Here is a 21,622-nt window from a genome sequence, read left to right on the forward strand (position 1 = left end):
AGGTCTACTAATTGTAGCTTCAGATCATGGCCAGAAATCCCATTTGTTCTGTGCATAACTGGATTCAGGCAGAAAAATGAAAGAATGTTCACAAGGAGAACAATTGTGTCAATCATCCCATCCAGCCCCTTCTAGGGTAGCTGCTTGCATGAGGCATTTCCTGCAGAAGGAGCCTATTGAGTAGGAAATAGAACAACATGCCCATGAGAATACCACAAGTATCAGTGGAATGTGCATAAATCTCTAAGACTTGCATACAAGGGGGACACATGCTGGAAAGATGCAGCCATTCAGGGAAAAGACCACCCCTCTTTTCTATAGGGCTGATCCTTTCCATGGCATAAACAAATTTTCTTCTTTGTTTCTGCATTAACCACATCTTAGGTGCTATGAAAGGACTACAAGCTCCTATTCAATTTCTTCCCCCCTCTTTTGCTATTTGTCTCAATATGTGGCAGCACTTTCTTAGTTGATCATGTCTGGGTTTGGAAACTATGCAGGGTTGGCTCTGGTTAAATAATTATATGGAAGGCTATTAAAGAATTAAGGGCAATAACCAGATTGGAAAATTGAAAACGTCCAAAAAGTAGACATGAAAATATCCTCTTCTACACTATTGCCAGGAAAATTGCAAGGCCATACTCATGAAGTCAACTGGAGCTGAGCTCACTCAGAAGACTTTATCTTACCTTTATTATTCAAGGAAGATAATTTGCTCAACTTCTTAGTTGGGCTGGTCAAGATGCCCGTATCACTTCTCTATCTTTTTAAACTATTATTATGTCCATGCAGAAGAGAAAGCAGAAAAGTGCTCTTGTAAAATGAATGAGCTTAGCCAATGAAAGAGATGGGCAGACTTCAGTTTAACAAAACTTTCAGCACAGAACATACTTGTAAAATTTTATCAGATATTCAGGCAACCAAAAATGTAAATGAAATCTAACAAGTTTCAGGGAAGTGCAAATCCAGATTTATTCTGAAATGTATCTTCAGACGTTGTTGCATTTTTAGGTTCCAAGTTCCCTCTGTTTTTTAGACAAATCTTTTGCCCCACCTTCCAAAATCATACTTTTACCATTCTCCATGAGTGTTTCAGACAACAGACGGTGTATATGTATTGTTTTTAGAGTATTGTTTAACTTACAGTAAAATTAAATATCCATGCTTATTGGCCAATTCATAATACCTTGAAGGAAGCCTCAAGAATGCTTAGTAGTATAGAGTCACCCCTGTTTTTTTGGAAATTAGCAGGCGTAATTGCATACAGGTTTCCATATAGGCATACTTGTAGTAACAGGATATAATTTAAAAGAAATTACTTCTCCAATAATGATAACCGGTCCCTGAACCAAATTAGAAACTCCTTGTGATGCATGGAGAAGACGCAATAAACCCAGTCCTGTGCTACTTCAACATTCCCAAAGGCAGCACGTGATTGATTCAAAATTACAGTATACTTAATTTTCTTTTTGTGGAAAATAGTACAGGCTTCTATTGCTGTTGAAATTGTGCATCCCAATAACAGTGCTGAAAGTGCCACCAGTGGAATTGGCAGCATGGATGGAGGAAACAATAGTGAATGGGAGAAGAAGGATGAGATCACTGTGAAAGCAGGTGGAGAAAGCAGACTGAACTGTAGGGAAGCAGCCAAGGGAAGGAGCTCGCTTAGCAACTTGTTGCGAAGTTTGTGTCACCTCTACAAAAACATAGCAGATGAAGGCATACGTACCCACCAGCAGCATTACACAGTATTTTACCCAATGATGTAGTGCTATGTCTATCAGACCTGCAGCAGAATCTGGCACCATCCATTGGTCTGGAGACCAAGCACTACCGGGAGGCTACATTTGCTTCTAGACACAATGTTCTTGCATGGAGGACATTAATCATTGGTTGAAGGAAGGTATAGCTACAATAGTCCTTTATTTACTCTGCTCTCTCCCCTTCACTCTCCACTTAGTTTTCCTTTTGTATCATGTCTATCGGACCGTGAACCTGTGTGCTTAAACAATCTTACCTTTCAGTATACGGTTTGCCTAGTGTTTAGAAATGCTGTATTTATAAGTATTAGTGAATGGTATCAAAATGATAACAGTAGATGAGTAAAGCAGCTAACAGGATTGCCCTAAGGCCATCAATTAGCAGAAGACAAATTCAACCTAAGGACTTACAGATCTATAGCTCAATCGCTGGTATCAGTGGAAAAGGTCCATCTGAGGGCTAACTACAGCTTTGACCAGGAGGGATTTAATTAGGCTTTTTGCAAGGAAGAAAGGGTTTACAAAAAGTCTTCCTTGACAAGCTTCCATTAGTGCTCATCATGGCTATTACTTATGGGAAAATAAACACTGGACATATCATATCACATGCAAGCAGGATTTTAGCATATTTTTTTTAGCTGACTCTTAGACTATGCCTATGCTGTTTTCCTGCCAGGAGAAGCTTATCTAATTATTTTTCATGACTTGGGATGGTGTTAATAGGACAGCAAAAATCAACCAAAACAACCTAAATTAATATTTCGTTACTACAGGAGCAATAGGAGGGAAGAGATTTGCTTTCAGACCTTATAGACCAAGTTCAAAAAATAATCCTTCTGCATCAATAGTTAAGAAACAGAATTGACTCTCCCAAACCCACATACTGTAGGCAGAACAGATCATGTAGTTTAATTTTTCTGCTTTCTCTACCTTTTGCTTGGGCATTTTCTCTTCAGATAATTAATCTTGAAATGGAGTAGCTTCAGACACTCCCTGCTTAAAATGTCTATAAGAATTTGCTTTGGTAAGGAATTTTGCTTTGTTCTCCCCCCCTCCCCCCCTTTCCAATGGTGTCTAGAGCCAAATGTTACATGTATTTTGGGAAGCAACTCACAGTAGCTGGAAAATTCACAGCTTTACCACTTATGCATATGCCTGATACATCTGGTGGGCAAACGTTTGATGAGCTGGCTACTGGCCCTGTCCAACGAGGCAATTCCTATGTGTCATATACCACCAGAAGAGAAGATGGGTAGAAACACATCTCAGATTCATACTAATATTATTTACACTGGTAAATCTTATTCATCTTTGCACAATCTCTTGACATGACTTTGGAAGGAGAGTAAGGAAAATTTACTTATTTAGAACATTTTCTATTTCTGGTTTTCATTATTAGAAACAATCCCAAAATAATGAGAGAAATGATTTTTCAATAGTCATTTAGGTGGGGAATGATGGCCCTTTTATGACTTGTGGACTTCCTGAGAGTATGACTCCCAGAATTCCTGAGCCAGTCATGCTTTCTCAAGAATTTTGGGAGTTGAAGTCCACAAATCATAAAAGGGCCATCGTTCCCACGCCTGATTTAGGTGCATGACAAAGAACTCAGTGTAACCTAAAAGCTTGCACAGACATTTGACAAAATAATTTACCACATTCAAAACTCATCTAGCACCTTCTTCTGTCTTCTAAGGTTGATTTGAGGAACAGTTATACTTGCAACTGGTTGTTTCCACAACATACAACAGTTTAGGGCCAACCAGGCCAAGACAAATAGCAATGCATGCTTGCTAAGAATTAAACAGACAAATACATTTCCACAATAAGATGGGCCAAACCCTTAGAAGAACAGTGACTGCTGCAAAACAATAGGGTCTTGAGCACTAATCCTTAGAATGCAGGACTGTACTCAAACTATAGAATAAATACAATTAATTTCTATGATAATTTAAGAAGATGAAAAGATGAGGTACAGGTAGCCCTTAACAACCACAGCAGTGAGATTTGCCCCATTTTACAACCGTTCTTGCCACAATTGTTAAGGTGAATTATTGTATTGTTAAATTAGTAACACAGTTGTTAAGTGAATCTGGACTTCTGCATTGACTCTACCTGTCAGAAAGTTGCAAAAGGTGATCATATAATCCCAGGACACTACAACCATTATAAGCACATGCCAGCTGCCAACCATCCAAATTTAGATCATGTGACTATGGGTATGCTACAACAACCGTAAGTGTGAAAAATGGTCATAATTCACGTTTTTCAGTGCCATTGTAACTTTGGTCACTAAAGTTACAATGGCACTGAAAAAAGTGAATTATGACCATTTTTCACACTTACAGCTGTTGTAGCATCCTCATGGCCACATGATTGCAAGTTGAAGACTACCAATACTATAGAGCTAATTCCATATTCATCCCAATTACTAATAATATCTAAATCTGCTCTCATGTGAGATAATATATAGATTTCAGTGATTTGATCCTTTAACACAGGAGTTCCTAAACATTTTTCCATCACATCTCCCTTTAGAATAACTTTAATGTATATAACTCCTCTAAAAATCCAAACACCAAAACAATACAACAAAATTTTGGGAAAGGTGAATTTATTGTAACAATGCAGCTAAAGGATTTTTTCAAATCTCCCCTTGGACTCTGTCTGCACCTCCCCAAGGGATGTATATCTCAGCTTGGGAAACCCTGCTGTGATAGATCAATATGAAGAAGGCTGCCCACTGAAGCAAAAAAGGAGACAAATTTAGTCTACAATTAGGATGAGAAGCAATTAGCTTGGCCAATTCTGAACTAACAAACTAAAGGAGAAGGACAGCAATCAAACAATTTAACTTTATGGTGAGATGGGCAGCAAACAAATTCAATACATAAATAAAAATAATTACTGTACTCATGGTTTTTTTCAATCACCTAATGACGTTAAGCAATGTCATATACTCAAGAACCCTTAAAGTATTTGTAACTTCCTTTTGCATGTGTGTACCATCAATGCAATTAAAGATAGCTGAACACGTTGAAAAGCTCACAGCTTTTCACAGCACACTTACAGGTAAGAGAAGCATTATTATTCACTTTTATAACTGCAATAATAGAAAAGAGGAATGACTGGAGTTATGTTCAGAAATTATTTATATTGAGAATTGGGGTATAAAGTGCTCTTGGCACTAATACTCTGTAGTTTCTGTAGAGACACCTTATGCCAATGAACATATTTTGATCCAGAAGACATTTATATACTGGTTCAAAGCTTCTCCTTAGTCCCCAGGCAAGATTTTTTGTTAAAGATCCAGAGAGGAATAACATTTGAATCCCTCATCAATTTATTTTTTCTCTCCATGGTTTATTATCCACTGACAACAATGGCCCAATAAACACAATTTTATTCCACCCACCTCACCGTCCAAAGCAAACCTGGGCTGCTTACAATCATTAAAACAACTTTTGGATTTACACAATATTGATGCATTGTCACAACTGATCATTTCAAATGGCTCCCGTGCATTTTTAAAGTCCGAAATCATTGCTCTTGTTTCCCCCATGCTCCAAGAGTACAAGGCCTGCTCACCAATGTGAGGATTCGAACACTTCACTAATTATGACCACAACTTGAATTCTATGGAATGAACTAGTCCCAAGTTTGACCTGCCTTTCTGGATGTCAAATTCCACCAAGGGAAAAGTTTGGATCAGTGGTGGGTTTCTACTGGTTCGCCCTGGTTCGGGCAAACCGGTAGTGGCGGCGGCAGGAGGCTCCGCCCACCCGTCCGGACATCATCATGGATGCTCTGCTCATGTGCAGAAGGTTCTGCGCATGCGCGGAAGCGCCATGCACGAGAGCTCCCAATTCCGAACCGGTAGCAAAGGTAAGTGGAACCCACTACTGGTTTGGACTGATGATAAATTACCTATTCTAAACTCCCTGGCTTATTTCTCTATTTTTCTGTTAGGAACTGAGACAGGATGCCTAAGTGCATACAGGCGCCCTTCTCCAGAATGGAATTTCTAAAATAAGAACTTCTCAAACCTCAAGTCTGCTGAAAAGGAAGAAAAAGCACTCTGCACCAACTTGAAGCGACTGTCTTCTTGTTATTCCTTCCTCACCGACAAGGATAAAAGACTTCCAGTCAGAGCCTGAGTGACATCTGACTTGGATTGAGCCTAACAGTAGGTTTCACCACTGTTTTCATCCCATTTGTAGCATTTGCCCTGCAAAATGTGTCCATGCCTGCCTGTGAAGACCAGGAAGAGGGAGAAGAAATGTAGGCCTGAGTAGGGCAGAGCAGAGTAAATGGTTACCATCAATCTGACAGCAGTGCCAATCATATCTCGATTGGAGTCACTGTTGATAACTGGAAGAGCCAGCTGCAGGTTTTGAGGTACAGCCAGCATTTATTTCAGGATCAGATTGTCAAGAAACATCCTGTGCAGAGAAGTAGTCAAGAGAGGGCATCCTAATCTTTCTTGGTTGCTTAAAAAGTTGCTTGGTCACTAGCTTTGCTCTGGAAATCTTTGCTTCCTAATCCCTCAGTACACCGGAACCAGCTGCAATTACTTGTGTCAGGAGGAGAGGCACTCTTGACATGACTCAAAGCACTCTTTTTTGCAGGCAGGAAGACTTGCATAAAGAAAAGGCCCGATGCAGATTTTCCCTCCACACCAAAGCCTTATTTGCTGCCTGTATAGTTAATAAGGGCGCTTGGAGATATGCAAGCAAATGTATATTTTAACACTTCCATTTGACTGTGGGAAAGCGGCATTAACAATCCACCTTTGATCCGAGAACAAAAGAAAGTGAATTAATACCGGCTTCTCTTCCCCTAGTTCCTGCTTCACCATTCAAGTCTCAGCTGTGCTCCCAGATATGAGGACAAAAGTCATGCTTGCTCCCACAACCTCTGTTCCAATTTCACTGAACCACTGTCATTCCGACAGCTGCTTCTAGGTCCCAAGAGGCCTAGTTAAAGGCCCATCAAACCAGAGGAATAAACCAGCAAGCCTTGGAGGTCCAACCAAAATAGACCAGAGATTAGTGGATACATTAAGGATTATATTCATGTGTCAAACCAAGTCATGTTTTGCTTAAACATCATAGATATGACCACTATCTGTACTCATAACATAAAAGCTACAAACCATAGCATATAAATCACAGTGATTGGGTTCAGAAAACATGCTATAGCACAATTAGACAAACTGCACTATGATTTTATGTTTTGGATGAATCTTGTTCATAAGTGTGAGGCCTGAAAACTGGTCAGTAGGAGAAAACTAGCAGTATGTCTGCTCATGAATAGAAAATACAATTCCAATTTTATTACAGGGATGTGAACAATTTAAACGCAGTACAGGGAAATAAAAAAAAAAATCAAAAAACTATTGTAGAAAAAAATCATTAAAAAAAAAAAGATCTGAAAACAAATTTCAGATCTGTTCCTATTGTTACAATCCCTAATCCATGGACACGGGATCGTAATTTTATGGTGAGGACTTGTGGTAATGGGAGCTACATCCATTATATATGGAGAACTTTGGAAAGGTATTCCATTAAACAAAAACTGGAGAAACACTAGAAACAAAACACTACATCTTCCCCACAGTTTTTGCAGTTAGTTTTCTTAAATCCGTGATGGTGAACCTATGGCATGCGTGACAGAGGTGGCACACAGAGCCCTCTCTGTGGGCATGTGTGCCGTTGCCAGCTGCCCTTCCGGGTTCTGTCGCACACATGCACACCGGACAGCTGGTCCGGCGACCATGCGCATCTTCTGAGTTCCGGTGCTCCGGCGCGCATGCACACTCCAGTTTTGGCACTCGGTGCCAAAAAGATTAACCATCACTGCCTTAAATGATATGCAGGCTTACATATGTAGTACTGATGATGTTACCTAGTTTGGGTAATGAAATGTCTTCAAGAAAACAACCAAGCTCAGACAATACCAAAAACTCCTCAGTCTTATATAGGTAGTATATCACTGGGACTTTATTTCTAAATCATAAAAACATGGGCCCCCACCTTGAACATGTGTCACACACATTACCTGCATATAAACAGAACAGGGTTTCAATAGCTCTTTTGCATCCACCATTTTGAAGCTAGTGACTGTTGCTGGGAAAACCTATATATAAGCACCTATTGTATAACAGATCCCCAAACTAGTCATTTTTAAAAGCTTAAGAGTGGCTTGAGATAGGTTATGTTGTCAGAATCTGAAATTATCTGTCTCTCACCCAAATGAGTAGAACCAGAAAACAGAGCAGCCAGTAAAATGAACACTATCTGAGTACAGGATTTGGAGCAGCACAGGTACCCATTTGGCAACAAGATTCCAACCCTCAGCTTGTCCCTTCTAACCTATTATTAATTTAGCTACATGGCTGAGAATTGGCAGGCTTCAGCTTTCCTAAGTGGAAGGGAAGAAGAGGTTATACAGAGAGGAAACAACAATAAAGAACGTATTACTGGGCAGAATTATTTGGGTGGACATGTAAAACGCCAAAGAAAAGACAAGGAGTCAGGTGCGAGGAGGCCTAATTGAGAGTCCATATACTATAGAATCAAAATGAAAAATCATGTGTGTATTTTTTTTTCACATGCATATGTGGGTAAATGCTTTGATCTACTACATTATGTAAGCCCAATGGATTTCAGTGATTTCAAAATTGCTACAAAAATAGATCCTGCTGGGGTTTCTTAATCATTTAATCATGGAATTCTCAACTAGACAAATAGCAATACTGAAGAAGAGGGCTTCCCTAGTATTATATTCCTTAGCCCAGGGGTCTCCAACCTTGGCAACTTTAAGCCTGGCAGGCTTCAACTCCCAGAATTCCCCAGCCAGCAAAGCAAAGCTGGCTGGGGAATTCTGGGAGTTGAAGTCCGCCAGGCTTAAAGTTGCCAAGGTTGGAGACCCCTGCCTTAGCCTGTGTCTGCAAGGGAGTACTGGGTTTGTTTTGGAGTATACTAAAACATGGGTCTACTGGAACTTCAAAGTTCTCCCTGGCCTGATGACATTTCAAACATACAGCTCTGCAGGATCCTTGGTAGAAAAGAGTTAACACACAAAAATTCCCTGAAAACGAGAAGTATAAAAAGCCAAAAACACAGCCAGTTGCTACCCACACGTCGTTATTATTTTTATAAGAAATATCCAAACACATGGGTTTGTCTTGAGCTACATGTTGTTTTTTTTAAAAAAAGCAGATCTCTGCACTGAGGAACTTACACTCTAAATGTCAACAGATGGAAAAGCTAGGAGAGATGTAGAGATAACAAGGAAAAATGAATGGTAGTTACATGTAACCTAGGGTTCTTTTCTAACGGTTGGGTACAGGCATCTGGCTTTTAAGCCAAAAACAGTACATGAAAAGGAAGGATTGGATAAGATTTGGGTAAAAGGAATCAAGAGTACTAGCCTCTTGTAGCAAGTTCCAAGCATAAGGGGATGCAAAATATATATGCAAAGAGATGGACCGTGCCTTCTGCCCCTACTCACTAAATCGGGATTGACACTTGGAGCCTAGGTCTCTTGTCCCATAACGCTACCTTCAACCCCAGTTCTCTGATTCTTTAAATTTTCAACATTACTATATTGCAATCAGCCTCAATCTTAGACATTTGGGCAACGAAGACTGGCTGGAAATGGGGTGGAGGAGAGAGGCAGTACCAAGTAGCAGAAAACTCACAGGAAGACAGTTCTCAAACATCCTTCCCTGGTACTTCTCATCTCTCTCTCTCTTTTTCTTTAGCATTTTAAAACTCTGCTCATGCAGAGAGTGCTTTATATTCTCAAGTCTGTGTGCAGAACACAATCCACTGACACAAGCAACCTCACATATTCACAGGCTGCAGGAGAAATGCAATCATGCGTGCTGTGATACACAGCCACATATTCCAACATGCATGCACAGCCTCCCCCACATCTGGGGGGGAGGCTTTTTTTCTTTCTGTTCCTCTCTCCCACAGCCAGACTTCTTGTACATATAGCCTCCCACAAGTTGTCCCTTCTGCTCACATGTACAACCTGAGTGCCGAACCAGAATTGTGCAATGAGACGTAAATAGGGATCTTACAGTGATTCATATAGAGGTCCAATTCATAACCTGCCATTCTAAATACAAATATGCATGCAAAATCATACTAAAATATTACAAACAACAAACAAGTGTGCACTCTTCTGGAGAGAGAGCATGCTCATATGTTTTAGAAAAAAAATCATCTCTTTAAACAGCCACTAAAAATTGACCTCTTCACTTGTCTGAAAGCCAAGATATTAGACCACTCTAGTTGCACCTCTGATACTTGCCACAAACTTTTCTAAACCACCCTTCCCCATGCTGTGTCACTCTGCCCCGTTAGTGCCCCCTCTTGCTTGGCCACAAGAAACTGGCATCTGAGGTAACTTGACACAAACCCTGTCTAATTGTTTGGTAAGCAGAAAGTGCCAGAATAATACAAGAATGTGAGGAACCATGTTAAAGAAAGCAGATGCCATCCCATATGCCAACACCTGGAGAGCAAACTCATACCCATCTAGGGAAACCATGGCACCTGTGAAACGCAAAAGGAGACAGACATGGAAAAACAACACCTCTCTATGTCAGGCACAAGGGTGATTCAACAGCAAATGGTGTGCTCAAACAAAATAATATTAATTTCTGACAAGAAGGAAGCAGCAGTGATGGCCAGGAAAGGTATCCCAGGCCAGGTGGTATTATTCAGCAGGGACGACAACGCCCATGCCATCCTACTGGTTGGTGATGCTTACTTTGGATAATGATGCTGGTACTGGCCAGGTGGCATTCAAGCAGTGATGGGTGAACGAGCAGCGTCTAAGAAAAAGGGCAACATAAAGGCTGTGGTGCTTAAGCCGAGGGGGGGAGGCGGGGAGGGACCTGGGGAGAGGAGAAAAACAGTGCCTACATTGGGAATCCCACTCACCTCGTGCCCTAGAGGGGCAGCAGCTGCACTTGGCCAGGACTTTGCGGAACAAGTGGTGGCAAGCACAGCCTTGCTGGCTCCCACCTCTCATGGTGCCGCCCGGCTGTGCTGGGCTCCGTCACTCACTATGCCAGCCATCGAGCGAGGGGACAGTACTTCCCAGGCAGTGAAAGGGGGTTTTGGGAGGGGGAAGAGTTCTTGCCACCGCAGCCGTTTGCTTAGTGACAGAACAACAGGGCTGGGCTGGTGCTGCCCGTGGGGAGGAGGAGCTTCTGCAGCTGCCCCCTTGCTTCTCTCCTCCCTCCCTTCCTCTCTTCCTCTTTCTGTCTCTCTCTCTCTCTCTTCATCCATCTCCAGAGCTTCCCGGAGCCAGACTCCCCCTCCCTCCCTCCTTCCTCACTCTTGCTGAGCCATTGCAGCCAGCCTCTGCAGCAGCTGAGCTTGCAGCAGGCACAAGTGAGATCTCTTGGTGCTCCCACCACTGCGGAAGGCTACCGCGAGGAAGGAGAAGAAAAGAGAAAGAAAACAAACCTCTCGGTGGATGCAGCCGTCTGGGATTGGAAAGTCAAGGAAACAAGGAGGAGTACCTTAGAAGGCACGCATGTGTCTGTGTGAGTGTGTGTGAGTGTGTGTGTGTGGACATACAAATAAAAAGAATGATTATACAGCGTGTCCAAAGTGTATCAAGAGAGGAATGAGTTGGCAGCTTCTCTTGTGCTGATGGCTGTGAAGGCTGAGCCTTACATAGTGCATTAGTGTTATAGCCCCTGTCCCGCCCCCCCCTCCGTTCCCCCCCACACAGGACAGCAGTACTCCAGAAACAGGGAGTGGACAGAGGATTTGTATAGTCATTTTCCCACCAACTTCCTATTTCAAAGGTAAAAGCCTCAGGAGTCAACCCACATCTTCAAAACAAAAGACAGCTGAAAATGCCTACGCAGAAGGCAATACAGTACTTAGTTTGGGCCAGTCAGTCTCCCTCAGGACAAACTGCCTCTCATACTGTTAGGAATTAAATTGGAGAAAGGAGTGCTAGGCTCCTTAAGTTCTTGGAGAAAAAGTAGGGTGTACTGTAAATCTTAACAAATGAACTAGAAATACATTTTCACCTAGCAAAAATTTATACACAAAACCTGTAACACGTTAAGAACTGATACGATGAAGTGGTTAAATTGTCGGATTGGGACTGAGGAGACTAGGTTGAACTCCATAATAAGCCCATAATGATCGCTCAGTTCAACTATTTCAGGGTTTATTGTTGAGATGATGACGCAGGCATGCCCATGCATACTTTGAGTTCCCAGAAAAGCTATTATCAATATATTTGAAAAGACAGGCAGATGATAATCACAGGAAGGACACCACTCTTTTGCTATGTGTAGTAAGAACGAACTTGCTGTGCTTCATGTTTTCCTCACAATAAAGTTTGCTTGGGGGATGAATGACCAAATGAAGTCTAATCATCAAAGATGCTGGACTTATCTGAGAAGGCCCAGGTTCAAATCCTCTATTAGTCATGTAATATTTCTGAGCCAATTGCAATACTTATTCTTCCTTACAGAATTGTTATCAGGATAAAATGGAGGTATGTAGATGAGAACTATACAGACTGTTCAAAATTACTTGGAAGAAAAATTAGGTGTAAGTAGAATATGCAAAAACAACACAGAAACGTGTTTTGAATAAAGGAAATATTGATCATATTTGCACCAATGTAACATTTGCACATCAATGTAACCCAGAGGTTATATTTATTACCATCCTTCAATGTTCTTCTCCCTTTCCTCATTACCACAATGTCATGCTTTCACATTCCTACTGCCTCACAAAAACAGCCAACACTCTATCAGGAACAACCGCAATAATACATGAGCACACAATAGATACAAACTTAAGGTAAACCGCTCCAAACTTGATTGCAGGAAACACGACTTCAACAACAGAGTGGTCAATGCCTAGAATGCACTACCTGACTCTGTGGTTACTTCCCCAAACCCCCATAACTTTAACCTTAGACTGTCTGCTGTCGACCTCACCCCATTCCTAAGAGGTCTGTAAGGGGCGTGCATAAGCGCACCAGCGGGCCTACCGTCCCTGTCCTACTGTCCCCATTTATTCGTATCCTTATCCTGTATTCATAATCATGTTTATACTTATATCTGTTATCTTATACATGTTTGACAAATAAATAAATAAATAAATAAATAAATAAATAAATAAATAAATAAATAAATAAATAAATAAATAAAATAAACAAACACGATTTATTACTATTGGAAGACTTCCACCATCTAATGCTTCCCAGGCATTTTGTGACTACAATCCCCCATCATCACCAACCAGAATTTAAACAGTACAGTAACTAATATGCTTATCTTGCAGAACTAGAAAGAAATTCAAAATTGTCATTAACGACCACAAAGTTCCTTGAGACTGTCCAGTATGCCACAGAATAATGATTATATTTTGGTATGATCAGCTCATTGGGTTGGTTTAATGATCAGCATTGAAAACTAGTCATAAGATCAATTCTCTAGAGAAGTGCTTCCTATTTTTTTTTCTTTCATTACCCAAAACTACTTATGACCAGTCCTCAGTTTGATAATTGGTCTCTTCCTTCAGCACCACTGTAACTTCGAATGGACACTGAAGAAATGGTCATAATTCGAGGTCTACCCGTTATTAAAAAAAACCACTGAACGATTTTCAGCCATTTCAGCCAATTGCCATTGGTAATTTCGACGATGTTTGTCTTAATAGGAGGAATATTTTGAGAGATTTTTGAATATATACAGGGCAATCTTTAAGTCAATTTGAATGTTGTGCTAGGTAGTAGGTTTGTATGTCGCTAACAGAAGAAAAACGTCTATCCAATTTTGGGAAATTTACCCAGGTTTGGGAAGCACTAGAGGTAAAAGCAAAGAAATAAAAAAGGAAGTTGAGAAAAAAAACATTTTCTCTTTGTTATCATGTTTTCCTACTTGTAGGATATATTCGGTTGTTATATTGGGTAGCTTTTAAAAATAACATCATGCATTTACGTGCTCTTCAGAGGTGGTACAATCTCCTCTGTCACTCTACCATTCCATTCTGCTGCAAATTGTAGATTAGACTTTGCAACCTGTTCAATTGAGGTATATGACATATATTTTTTATCTCAAATCAGATTTGAATCAGAGAATAAGAGATATTATTATGGTACTTATTTTCAAAGTGCAAGATGAAGTGTATAACATATGGAGCAATGATAATGGTGAAAGTGACCTGCACAAACTATCATTATTTCCCAGATTCTTTTCAAAGATAAGAAGGATTGAAGAGGACATTAAGAGTTCTATTCTTCTCGAGCCTGGCTTAAATCAAATCAACTTTTTTTTAATATTAAAGATGCAATCATCTTAATAGCATTATGTTTTCACCCTAAAACCATTGGATTAATGTGCCATTTAAATTAGCCATTGCTTCTGATGAGGTGCTGAGAAGAGTTTTGTTACAGAATCTAGGTCAAGCTTGTTCATCCCAGTACTTCTCAAATACATTAAATTATCATCTGTACAACCCTGTACCAAAATACCTATTGACCATGGGAGCTTTAGTGCCAAGTTATTTGGAAGCTGCTACATGGAGATAACTTGATTCTGCTGCCTTTCTCTCACAAACTACAATTTCAGAAGAATGTTTAATAAAATAGTTGTGTGGATATTACTCAAATATCAGGGCAGATGGAGGAGAGGGCAAGGCCTGGTATCCTATAACCAGGATGCTGTTGGAAGAGGATGACATTTGTATAGTGAAACTGTAGGACAGGCAAAGGAAACAAAGGAAGGCAAAGAAAGAGTAAAAAAAGCACAAGAGAAGTAGAAGCTATAGCAGGATAACTGTAGACTATAAATGGATTTGGGACAAAAAATAGCAGTATGCAGTATTTTTCCCCTCAATATTCACTGATAAAAAAGTTTTTTATATGATGGGAAGAAAAGCAAAAGCAAATGAGTTAAGTGATGCCTTCTCCTCCCTCTCGCAGTGCCTAGAGGCTGTTAGGGGCTGGATGGGGAGCAACAGGTTGAAACTAAACCCTGGCAAGACCGAGTAGCTCTGGGTTTGGGGTTCATTGGCTCAGAGAGAATTGCCACCTTTGGTCTTGGATGGGGTAGCACTACCCCAAACAGACCCTGTGAGTAATCTAGGGGTTTTCCTGGACTCACGACTCCTGCTCAAAGAGCAGGTGGCAGTTGTGGCCAGGAGGGCCTTTGCGCAACTGCAGGTTGTGTGCCAGTTACACCTGTTCCTGGACCAACAGTCCCTACCCACAGTCACTCATGCCCTAGTCACTTCCCGTCTTGACTATTGCAACATGCTCTACATGGGGCTGCCCTTGAAGAGCATCTGGAAGCTCCAGTTGGTGCAAAATGCAGCGGCCCGCATGGTTTTGTGCAGACCTCAGTGTGCACATGTATTACCTCTCCTGCAGGAGCTGCACTGGTTGCCGATTTGCTTCTGGGTGCAATTCAAGGTGCTGGTTTTCACCTTTAAAGCCCTTGATGGCTTGGGACCAGGTTATCTGAGGTAGTCTCTTGACAGTCACATCTACCCAACCCATCAGAGTGGGGAGGCAGGGAATGTTGCGGGATCCAGAAGAAGGGCCTTCTCCGTGGTGGCTCCCTCTCTCTGGAACATCATTCCCCCAGAGATTAGAATGGCCCCCACTTTAATACTCTTCCAGAAGGCGCTGAAGAACAGGTTCTGCCAGTGGGCTTGGGGAACCCAGAGTGGGATGGAGCCCATTAAATGGCTCATGTGATCTGCTGTCACCGGGGTGGAGGGTGGAAGGTAGAGGGTGATTTTGTTATATTGTACTATATTAATTTATTTGATTCTTTTTGTTAGTTTTTATTGTTTTAAATGTGGTTTTATAGTCTGTAAGCCACCTTGAGTCGCCATGGGCAAATAGGTGACTATATAAATTCAATAAATAAATAAATAAATGAATGAATGAATGAATGAATGAATAAATAAATAAATAAATAAATAAATAAATAAATAAATAAATAAAATTCATCTCAGTAAGTCTGCAGAACATTGGTTGTGCTGGCAAGAGCAAAGACAGAAGGCAGATGAGGAACTACAAATCAATTATCTGAATATATATTTCTTATGTTATCTATTATTTAACTGTCATGCACATTTTACCTACTACTTCTATACTCATACAGTAATCACTCAAGGGAATAAAGGTGGCTGTTGCAACTTTAAATTGGTAGCTCTTCCACTTCACAATTGCTCTCCTGAGAGGTTGCAGATAATGAGTTCATTAGAAAGCTCACAGTTGGAGAAACCTCTCCACCTAGATCACCGCAAGCTTACAGTTAATTGGCTAGCCACTTGGAGTAACTAGCCAGCTACTCGGCTTCTAGTCAAGTCCTCAATGGAGCAGAAGCAAGCATTTCCCTTGAGACCTGGCTAAACAGAGTGTCAGATCACTAGCGCCAATTCCAGATCCAGTTTGGTAAGAATATAGCTGGCTTTGGCAGTACTAGAGTACAAGAAATGTCTCACTACTCATTTGAAGAGCCTGTTGGACAACCAAGAAAAGCAGGGGCATTGGCAAGCAGATGGAACTGGCAAGGAGTCTTACCTCCAATCAAGAACCCATCAACTCAGAGATGTCATCAGGTTCTGAAAGAAACATGCCTAACTACCCTGCCTGCGACAGGGAAGCTTTGCTGTAATCTATTAATTATTTTGGGAACTAATCAGCAGAGGCTCATCCTTTTTGCCCCTCCCTTCAATCTTCTTACCTCTGTTTTGAATTCTTCATTTATTTTGCTTATTACCATGAACAGCATACTCTTTTCTGACCTCTATTTTGCCTCCTTCTTTTCCCTGCATTCATTAAAAACAATGTCTGCTGCCAGCTGTCAGTCATTCTAATGCTCTTACTTTCGTGTGTCCTCCCACCCCCACTTTAAACCCAGAGAACCCAATACTAGCTCCTATATTTTGAGACTGCATCCTTGACTCTTAGCTGCCCACGAAAGGTCTTATTTCCTAATATTTGGTTTATTTTCTTTACAATTACATGATAGACAAGAAAAACAAAAATAATGTCTATATTGTTATTGCTTCCAGATAGCATTATAATGTAGCCCCTAGTGCTAATGGCCAAATGACATTATCTACCTATTCCATCTTTTCTTCCTTAATGGATCTTTTGGGTGTAAGAGGAAAAAAAATCCTAAGGGAAAAAAAAAGAATAAATTCCTTAAATAAGGCGGGGCAATTGTATAATGAAAGCCTAATCTAGAAGCATCTGTCATTTGCTTATCATCTCCTTTCCATGTCTTCCCTTGATCCTTCTTTTTTGATCAAATATAAATATAGAAGCAAGGGCCTGATGTCTCTCTTTTTCAACTTTGTTCTGTGTGTCTATACACCAGTGGTGGGATTCAAATTTTTTTTACTACTGGTTCTGTGGTCATTCAAGGGCAGCTTTAAAAGGTATGAAATTCCTTAACCTCTGTTTCCCCATTACCTTAGGGAAAGCCAGTGGTGAAATCCAAATTTTTTTACTACTGGTTGTGTGGGCGTGACTTGGTGGGCGTGGCAGGGAAAGGATACTGTAAAATCTCCATTCCCACCCCACTCCAGGGGAAAGATACTGTAAAATCTCCATTCCCTACCCACTCCAGGGGAAGGTTACTGCAAAATCCCCATTTCCTCCCAATCAGCTGGGACTCGGGAAGCAGAGAATAGATGGGGGCGGGGCCAGTCAGACGTGGTATTTACTGGTTCTCCAAACTACTTAAAATTTCCACTACCGTTTCTCAAGAACTGGTCAGAACCTGCTGAAAACCACCTCTGCTATACACTTTCTGGAATAAATGTACAGATGGATGGATAATAGATAAACAGAGATAGATGTCTCTCCAGATCAAGGTTTGAGAAAATTTATATTTTAAGATGAGAGGTACACAGCCTGGGGACATTAGACTGCATGTGGGCCCAAAAGCTTGGGGAAATTCCTCATACCTTTTGCCATTCAGTTTTAATCTTAGAGTAATGAAGGGGAAACATTATTCAATATACAACTCTTAATAATGTTAACTGTATTCCATTCATTTCAATTAAATATTCATTCAGGCCCAGGTACAGCACAGAAACGGCATTGGTCGGGTTGGTTGATGATCTCTGGAAGGCTCGGGACAGAGGTTGCTCCTCTGTTCTGGTCCTATTAGACCTCTCAGCGGCTTTTGATACCATCGACCATGGTATCATGCTGCGCCGGTTGGAAGGGTTGGGAGTGGGAGGCACTGTCTTACGGTGGTTCTCCTCCTATCTCTCCGACCGGTCACAGTCTGTGTTGGCTGGAGGGCAGAGGTCGACCTCAAGGCACTTGGTTTGTGGGGTGCCACAAGGGTCGGTCCTCTCGCCTCTCCTGTTCAACATTTATGTGAAGCCGCTGGGCGAGATCATCCGTGGTTTGGGGGTGCAGTGCCATCTGTACGCTGATGACACCCAGCTGTACATCTCCACCCCAGACCACCCCAACGATGCCCTTGAAGTGATGTCCCGGTGCCTGGAGGCCGTACTGGTCTGGATGGGGAGGAACAGTCTCCGACTCAATCCCTCCAAGACTGAGTGGCTGTGGCTGCCGGTGTCCCGATATAGTCAGCTGGTGCCATCGCTGACTATTGGGGGCGAGACATTGGCCCCCACGGAGAGGGCGCGTAACTTGGGTGTCCTCTTGGACGCATGGCTGTCTTTAGAAGAGCATATGACGGCCGTGGCCAGGGGGGCTTTCTTTCAGGTTCGCCTGATACGCCAGTTGCGCCCCTTTCTGGATCGGGACTCCCTATGCACGGTCACTCATGCCCTCGTCACTTCCCGCCTCAACTACTGCAATGCTCTCTACATGGGGCTCCCCTTGAGGAACACTCGGAGGCTCCAACTGGTGCAGAATGCGGCCGCGCGGGTACTTATGGGGGCGACATGGCGCTCCCACGTAACACCTCTCCTGCTCGAGCTGCATTGGCTTCCAGTGGTCTTCCGAGTGCGCTTCAAGGTGTTGGTTCTCATCTTCAAAGCGCTCCATGGCTTAGGACCCAGTTACTTACGAGACCACCTTCTGCCTCCGATAACCTCCCACCGGCCAACATGCTCCCACAGAGAGGGCATCCTCAGGATGCCATCTGTCAGGCAATGTCGGCTGGCGACCCCCCGGGGAAGAGCCTTCTCTGTGGGGGCACCCGCCCTCTGGAATGAGCTACCCCCAGGGATACGACTAATCCCGGACCTCCCGCCGGGCCCTGAAGACTTTTTTATTTCAGCAAGCCGGGCTGGGTTAAAAAATTTTTAATTGGGGAATTTTATGGGTAAGGGGTTTTAAATTGGAGAAGCCAAAGATAATTTAATTTCGTTTTAATGTATTTTAATATTTGTATTGTGTGTTTTTAATTCTGGCTGTTCACCGCCCCGAGTCCTTTGGGAGAGGGGGCGGTATAAAAATTTAATAAATAAATAAATAATAAATAAATTCATATTTAATCAAATAAAGGGTCCTCTTGCCTGATTCACCCTTGTTCTTAGTCTTGATTTTTACCTATTTGGGAGAATTATGCCAAGTGTGACTCTGGCATCCTCTTGATGAGTTAAACCAAATTGAGCACTGCCTTCCATCTAATCTCACCAGTTGTTAGTTCACAATCCCTTAACTCCCAAGCAGTTGTTAAGGATTATGGGAGTTGCAGTTAACATATTTAGCAAATATTACGCAGGATTTATTGCTCAGTGACCATGCTAGTTATTTAATTTGGTTTTATCATACTGTTTCCTGTAGCACAACGAGTAGATCTTTTTAAATACAAAGGACTAGACCACAACCAGGAAAAAGATGTATAGAATGGTTAAGGCTGGGCACATACTTTATTCAGTCACTGATTGGTTTAAGCTTTGTGTTAGACTGGATTCAAATATCACATTGAGCCATGTCTGCTCCACCATGGTTTATTGTAAACTAAAAAAAATCACAATCAAGAGGATTCACACAACAAACCATCATTATTTTCCATGCTGGTTTAGCCATTGCAGTGCACTCTGGGTTTTGACTTAGCATGATGCATTAATCCAACCAATTATGGCTTATTCAAAAATACACTTAAAACAGATTATCTCTTTGTGAGCTGCAAACCCAAATTAAGATTGTGCAATACCAGTGAAGCAAATAAAAGGAAGACTTCATGCGGGTAACATCAGCATGATGACGCCTCTCATAAGTAACCCATTTGAATGCTGTATAAGTAAAAAATTGAATACACACAAAAGATTAAAAGCTAGTGGTATAGAAAGATTTCATAGAAACACTGCCTGTCAGAAAAGACGAGATTTATTAAGGCATTACAATCATTGTCCAAGTATTCCAGATCAGTGAGAAGTCTTTAGTTTCCAACATTGTATACTTATACAATAGGGCTTCTGAGTTACACAGTATATGAATAATATACTTAGGGAACTTACATGCCTGGGAAATATGGCAGTAGAGAAAGTATAGTCAATCAATCAATCAATCAATTATTCAAGTATGTTGGAGCATAATAAGATTAAAAATAATGGTAAAGCTGCTTTCCTTATTGCACTAGATCTGGAGTGGCAACCTAACAATAAAATAAATCAGGCAGCTCACCTTCTTCCGTGATCTGGACTACTGGGATCTCTGAGGATGCTACTGCTTCTTGCTGGGATCCCATATCAGGCTGCCCCCTGTTGTTTTTGTTGCTAGCCTGAGGTTGCATCTCAGCTCCCTGTTCTTGTGAGTACAGGTCTGGCAGCTGTAATGAAGCAGGAAAATATGTTCAGGTTTTAGGTTAGGATTCAAACAGCCTGTTTGGTATGAGGAGCCTCAGTATCAGAAATAGATCACAATCTGGCACATAACAGTTAATAGATATATTTTTGACACATGCAATTAGTGTAGTTTGAGGGTCATTTTAGTGAGCATCAAGGAGGCCTGAACTACATCTCACAGACATATTGCAGTTTTCATACCATTTTTCTTATTGAAGTAATTGTTTCCCTCAAATAAAAAAAGAATCTGAGAATCTATGTACTGTATCTCTGTATATGTATATTCTAGCATGAAGTGTTCACATGCAGTCACAGAAGGCAAGATATACTTCAACGTAACAGCTAAAAGGCAGAATGAAACCTCACTTCTTTTCTACCTGTTGTGGCAAACTTCAAAACTGTGCCAATTCATCTTGAATGCTTACCTAGAAAACAGAAACTTACTTTTAAAAGAATGAGAAATAAAGAAACAAGAATTTCCAAGTCTTCAGGAGAATTTCCAAGTTTTCCAAGTACAGAATTTCCAAGTCTCCAAGTATAGGAGAATTTCCATTCTAATGTCTGGATCAGAGACAGACAACATTTCTGACCCCAAGGGATGCGTTAGTTTGCAAGTCAGAACTTCACGCCTCACCATCACCTCTCTTTCCTCTCACCCCACCCCATCAGTTTATGTATAATTAGTTTACCACTGTGGAAATCCAATTATTTCACACATGTGAAAGTTGGAAGTGTTTGTCCTCTCATGGTTCAGAAGAGGATTGCTAAGGGACAAGAACAAGGATACTTCCCTATTTCCCAGTATCTGCTTCCAAACTTCAGATCTCCACTATTATTCTTATGCAACAGAAGGCGAAGCCATGAATGTTTTCTCCCTTTGCTCCCCAATGAAGGAAACCAAGTTATTGTATTTCCAATGTTATTGGCTGCTTCTTTACAGGGCTTTTTGGGATGGGGAGGGCGGGAAGGGAGGGAAATAAAAGAGAATGCACCTACTTCCTCTCTCCCCTCATTTAAACCGTCTCCTATATACAGAGATTGATCTTCCAAGTAGGTCACAAA

General features: G+C 41.4%; 1 protein-coding gene across 2 annotated transcripts in view; it reads right to left on the reverse strand.

The window, feature by feature from the left end:
• ARHGEF25 (Rho guanine nucleotide exchange factor 25) overlaps window positions 1-21,622 on the reverse strand; it is a 78,484-nt gene that overhangs the window by 45,943 nt on the left and 10,919 nt on the right. For both annotated transcript variants that reach the window (XM_070937979.1, XM_070937980.1), the window contains exon 2: window positions 20,400-20,544. In XM_070937979.1, coding sequence (XP_070794080.1) covers window positions 20,400-20,508 — 109 coding nt within the window. In that variant the 5' untranslated portion in view covers window positions 20,509-20,544. The remainder of the gene's footprint in view (window positions 1-20,399; window positions 20,545-21,622) is intronic.

The sequence above is a fragment of the Pituophis catenifer genome, unplaced genomic scaffold, assembly GCF_029215685.1.
Source record: "Pituophis catenifer annectens isolate HBS135680 unplaced genomic scaffold, rPitCat1.0.hap2 SCAF_2, whole genome shotgun sequence".
NCBI classification, from domain to species: Eukaryota; Metazoa; Chordata; class Lepidosauria; order Squamata; family Colubridae; genus Pituophis; species Pituophis catenifer.